General features: G+C 40.6%; 1 protein-coding gene across 6 annotated transcripts in view; it reads left to right on the top strand.

The window, feature by feature from the left end:
* Window positions 1-1,548: 1,548 nt before the first annotated feature.
* Window positions 1,549-6,000, top strand: part of LOC147452142 (N2,N2-dimethylguanosine tRNA methyltransferase) — a 40,131-nt gene continuing 35,679 nt past the window's right edge. For 2 of the 6 annotated variants that reach the window (XM_086517939.1, XM_086517938.1), the window contains exons 1-6: window positions 1,550-2,455; window positions 2,542-2,800; window positions 2,906-3,106; window positions 3,507-3,603; window positions 3,684-3,932; window positions 4,176-4,238. In XM_086517939.1, the coding sequence (XP_086374065.1) occupies window positions 1,618-2,455; window positions 2,542-2,800; window positions 2,906-3,106; window positions 3,507-3,603; window positions 3,684-3,932; window positions 4,176-4,238 (1,707 nt within the window). In that variant the 5' untranslated portion in view covers window positions 1,550-1,617. Of the gene's footprint in view, window positions 2,456-2,541; window positions 2,801-2,905; window positions 3,107-3,506; window positions 3,604-3,683; window positions 3,933-4,175; window positions 4,240-6,000 lie in introns of all 6 variants that reach the window. The other 4 variants (XM_086517942.1, XM_086517941.1, XM_086517940.1 and 1 more) reach the window with 4 other exon arrangements.

The following is a 6,000-nucleotide window of genomic DNA, read 5'->3' as shown; positions in this document are numbered from 1 at the left end:
CTTCATATTTTTGCCACAGGGTCCCAAGTGATCCCTATGGAAAAAATATGCAAATTGTGCAACCTAGGACACACAAGATGGATTTTGAATGCCATGAAACTTTGAAGGGGTGGGGGATATGGTGCTTTACCCACCCATGTAAAGTTTTCATGGCCATCTCAAACTTTCTTATCAGTTTGAGACTGCACAATTGCCATATTTTTTTCATAGGGCCCCAAATGAGCTCTACTACAAAAACATGGTAATTGTGCAAGCCCTAATTAAAGAGACGGGTCGAGATGACCATGAAACTTTGTATGGATGGAAGATATATTATATTATGTACCCTTGCAAAGTTTCATGGCTGCTCAAATTGTCTCGTCGGTTCATGACTTCAAAAAACATGATCGTTGTGGCAAAAATATGATGATTCTACAGACCGGACCACTAAGAGGGATTAAGATGGCCATGAGACATTGCAAGGAAGGGGAATATAGTGCATCCCCCATCCTTGCAAAATTTCATGGACATCTCAAATCCCTTCGTCGGTCTGGAATCACATAATTGTATGTTTGTTGCCATAGGACCCCAAATGAGCCTTATGAAAAAAAATATGACAATTGTTGCAATGTAAGTAATTACCGGATACACTATCCTATCGATTGTTGAATTTTCATTTCTCGATCAAATATTCAAAGGCTATTATTGAGCAATTGGTATGTTTCATGATACATATATGTCTGTCTAGAACACAAACGGACATTATGAATTTCTTGTCATGCCATTTGGTGTAACAAATGCACCAGCCACATTCACACGCATGATGAACAAAATTTTCATTGATAATCAAGATTTTGTGATTGTATTCTTTGACGACATTCTTGTACTCAGTAAATCGGAACAAGAACATAAAGAACACTTAACATGCGTATTTTATTTGCTTGCACACAACCACTTGTATCTGAATTCTGAAAAGAGTTTATTTTTCCAATCTAAAATTGGATATTTGGGACACATTGTATCATGCAAGAGAATACATGTAGACCCCAAAATAATTGAAGCCATTTAGTCATGGCATATATCCAAAAATTTACATGAACTTTGCTTTTTTCTTGGTTTATGCAGTTATTACAAGAAGTTTGTACGTAACTTTGCTTACAATCTCATTACCTTTCCCAACATATCAAAATTTGTCTTGTCGGTTTGAGACTCCACAATCACCATATTTTTTCCATAGGGCTCATTTTGTACCTTATGGTAAAACTATGATGATTGTGAAGTCTCAAACTGATGAGAAGGTTTGAGATGGCCATGAAACTCTGTAGAGGTGGATAATGCACCATATCTTTCACCCTACAAAGTTTGATGGCTATCAGAATCTTTCTCATTGATCCGATGTTGCAAGTATGTTCTACGAGTATATAGTGTTTCTCAACTTAAGATTTATTAAAAAAAAAGAAAACTTGTTTTCATAGTTCATCTTCTATAGTCACTTTCTATTGTTGAATAGTTCATAAATTTGCAACAATCATTTGCATATGAACGCATGCGGCAGCAAAAACTAATGCCAAGGGGAATCCATTTAAAGATCTTACTTACGCTTACCGAGTAAAGAATTGGGTTTGCTGCGCAGTGGACATGGCTCTGCTACTCTCAGCTCCACCTTCGCTAAAACAACGGACGATAAAGCTTTCGCAAATTTCGCAAAGGAGCTTTGCGCAGATTGCCCCAGCAGCGACGCTCAGGCTGGGTCACATGAGGGTCGAAGCGGTTCCTGCGACTGAGCAAGAGCTTCACGAAGATTGTTCTGCAGAAAACCCTCTGGCTACATCCACCACCTTCTCCTCCTCATCGTCATTGTCATCCAGCTTGATCTCTGAGCGTGGAGTAACTTTCTCTACAGGACCCTCTTTCTTCAGAGCTCAAAGCTCTCTTGGGCGTGACCTGGCTGTGCTTGCGGCTGCCCTTTATAAGAGATCACAAGGGCGGCTTCGCGTGCTGGATGCCATGGCGGGGTGTGGTGTCAGGGCGCTTCGCTACCTCAAACAATCAGATGCGGATTTTGTTCTTGTAAATGACTGCAACCCCAACTTACACAGCACCATTGTCGAGAATTTTAGCCGCTATATGCCTCTCCAAGGTCTCCACTCACCCCCTGCAGAGCCCTTGATTAAAGATTCTACGTCAGGAGATTCTCAAAAGCAGATTAACATGGGAAATTTTGGCAATGCAGGGAATGGCAGTAATACCTCAGGATATAGCAGGAAAGATATTTTTGATGGCGCTAATGGAATGATTCAAGGGGTAGGGCAGCCATCCGTTGATGATGTAAGCTCTGAATGCCATGGATCAAATGCATTGGAGATTTCTTCTGGTCGTAAAGAGGGCTTTGAGCTTGGATCAAATAGTCTTCAACCCAGCACCTCAGTCGGGACATCTTTGCCTCTTCAAAATTCTGTGAATTTCTATTCTTATGGTAAGCATGACTTCCTTTGATTTCTTGGTGCCAAAGTTGTCATACACTTTCTTTTGGTGGTGATTTCGGTTTAATTTTTCATGCAGGTGTTTCGCGGCATGCAGAGCATGAAACGGAAATGGACGAGTCTTCTATTAACATAAGATGGCAAGTATGCCATGAAGAAGCTGCAAGGCTGCTCTCAAAATGCAATCTGAATTTGGATTTCTATGACTTCATTGATATCGACTCATTTGGGAGTGATTCTTTCTTTTTGGGGCCAGCCCTTTCTGCTCTTCGCTTTGGTGGCCTTCTTTTTGTGACATCTACAGATGGCTTTTCTTCTGGAGGACACAGACCATATAAGTAAGAGAACATCAATTCTTCAGTGTATGTATGCTATCTTGACTAGTGCTGCAATAATTTAAAATTGGTTTCTTCAGGTTATCTGACAAAAATGGGTTCTTTCAGTTCATTGGCCCAATATGGAACTTTTATGAGGCCCATGCCTTATGCAAATGAGTTGGGTTTAAGGATGCTTATGGGAGCAGTTGTCAAGGAGGCGGCTGTTCGCAATATGAGTGTAACACCCATATTCTCGGTGTATGCTCCTCATGGACCAGTGTTTCGCGTTCTACTTCGTGCGACTGCAGGCAAGCCACAAAAGATCATGTAAGCAGTTTGTGATTAATTTCTGGCCTACGTAAGGCCTCAGTAAAGCATTGAACTCTTGGGAGCAATCGTGGACCGTTGGATAAGCTTGTCGATTAGTGCCACATGGCAAGTTATTGATGTTAAACTTTTTTCCTTCCTATCCTATATTTCATAAGAGAGGCATTTATCTGCATTGTCATTTTTATATGTATCCCACTGTGATATATATTTTACATTTGTTTTCCTCTTTCTATAAAGAGGGATATTGAGTAGTGGGTCACACACACACACTTTCTCATCCTTTATGTAGGCCATTGTGACTTTTCAGCTTGTGCATTTACGGCTCACTAGTTGTCTGTAATATACCATAGAACGCGATATCTTTCTAGCTGACTATATCTATTGGATGGAAACACAGGCACTACGGCTTCATATACTATTGTAACAAATGTGGAGACTCTAGAATTGTAGAGTGGGAAAAACTCGGATCAACTTGCTGTCCATGCTCTGACAAGGCAGGTGTGGATACTCGAAGATGTTTTGTTATTGCCATCAATGATGTCTCTAAGTATATTGGCACTATTGGTTGCTGTAGGTGTCTGATTCATTGAAGATGTCAGGCCCTCTTTGGACAGGGCCCCTTCACAATACTGAAGATATCCAAGATATGATTGGTCTTGCTAACGAATGGGGTTGGATATCTGATCTGAATGATCAAGAAAGTGCAATTCACTTGAGTGGAGGCAGGAGGAAAAAGAAACAGGAAAAGTTGTGGGAGTTATTGAATATAATGATGGAAGAAAGTCATCCCAAGCTTCCTTTCGGGTTTATATCTTTAGATGAGGTCTCTCTCTCTCTCTCTCTCCCTCAAACTCTCCTCTTCTTCTTCTACCCCCCTCCCCCCCTCCCCTTCTTTTTTTCACAGGTGAAAAGAGTGAAATTTAAATGAAATAATGATTGTGCATTTCTTTGTGTCGTTATGTGCTCAAATGCACCCCTCTTTCAATGTTTTGATATATATTAATATGGTTTCCTTGCAGAAAGGATTTGATCTTCTTTCTTTCGCTAAGCAATGCCTCTTGTGCAGATTGCAAAACGTGGAAAAGTACAAAGCCCACGACGAGAAACATTTATCAAAGCTCTGCGTAATGTAAAATATTCCTTTTTCTTGTTTAGATCATTTTTCAATGGCTATTTATTGAGAACGTTGATCAATCTTTTGGTCCACTTGTGAGAGCTTGTTGTTGTTTATTTTCTGTTTAGTTCTTTGTATCATTGACTAAAGACTTGTAGTTGGCAACAATGTGTGTCGTCTCTCTAGGATTCATGCTAGAACCCATGTGTGCTATAGAAAGAGGGTCGAATCCTCCATAGAAGAAGAATTGTAGGAGGTCTGATACCACTATAACAGGCTTGGACACCCAAGCAAGAAATCAATAGCAACACACGAACAGGAACTGTGTAAAAGGTGGGAACCGGCTTCTAGAGATGCCTTGCACGGGGGTTTACCTGCATGAGTTACCTGGCGGAGTTACCGTTAGTTACCCGATGGTGTGTGACTGTGTGAGCATTCAGACTTTAGTGCGAACACCTATAAAAAGGACCCACTTATCCCATTTTGGGGATTGTAACTCTTGTATCCCTTGGATTGTTGTTCTTGGAACTCTAAACGCTAAGCATCTTATAGAGCTTAGTAGCATGAAGTGCTAACCCTCGTATCATTGTATTGTCCAAATTAATCATTCTGGAGCATGGTTCTTTAAACTTTTGTACTTCAAATTACTATTTGAATATGAAAACACATCCAGTCGTTCAATCCATTTGTCTATCATCTGAATCTATTATTTCCAGTTCCTCATCTATTACTTGAAATCTGTTATGTTGTTTGAAGTGTGTTAGTCGAAGTTTGTATATGTCATTTGGTCCTTTGAGTCTGAACTCGTCGTCTAGACATCTGGAGTCTGAAGTTTGGTTAGTGAGCGAGTCCTAACTCTGGAATAGCTGTCAAAGCAATCCAAATTGAATTTGAAAAGTGTGAGAGAGAAACAAGAGAAGAGTAGACTGCGGAGTTCCACTTTCACATGCAATGGCCCCAAAGTTTGGCGCCCCTTTGGTATTTCTTCTTTATTGCTATTCTCAAAGGTACAACTCTCGCGGGTCCGACTCTTTGCTAGCTCTCTCGTCTGTGTCAAAGAGTGGCCTCTCCAAAAACAAGGCGTCCGTTCAAAAGCATTGGGTTTGAAAAGCATGTGCCCTAAAAATTGCCTCTCAAAATCTCTTGTGCAAAAGCATCCTAGGTGTTGGCCATAGAGTTTTGCCACGTCAGCATTTAACCAACGCGTTTTACGTTACCAGTTGCCATGTAACTGTCACGTCAGCATTGTCAGCGTAAATTTCAGGCTAGCCTCCCACATGAGCAGATTTGCAAAAATAGGGTTTTCTAGATTTTTAGGGCTTTTAATCCTTGTGGGTCGAGTGCAGGATGGTATGGCCATGCCGCAATATCAACTTGTGACTCTCCCTCCTTGAAAGGAGAGTAATCACCCTCGATTACGCTTGCAAAATAGACAGAGGATAAAAACATGCTTAGTACACACTGACTATACGCTCTCATGCATCAGATCGCACATATCTAGCACTTGCAGAAAGGCATTGGCCATTGAACAATCACATCACATTCACACCATTAGCTCCGTTGAGATCTCACATACAAATCATGATCAATGTAACTTATTTAGCAATTACATCCAGACAACGCTGATCTGCTCATGGATGTCTTGATCTATTAAATCTCGTCACTATCAGATTCACATTCTTTCACATTTCAAGCAGGCATGCCACTGACTATCCTGATAAGAAAGTACAAACATGAAGCATGTATTCTACAAATCAAACACTTAGTTCACATTGAA

This window comes from Adiantum capillus-veneris, chromosome 8 (assembly GCF_014529385.1).
Source record: "Adiantum capillus-veneris isolate H3 chromosome 8, ASM1452938v2, whole genome shotgun sequence".
NCBI classification, from domain to species: domain Eukaryota; kingdom Viridiplantae; phylum Streptophyta; class Polypodiopsida; order Polypodiales; family Pteridaceae; genus Adiantum; species Adiantum capillus-veneris.
This window is presented reverse-complemented; position numbering and strand designations above follow the sequence as displayed.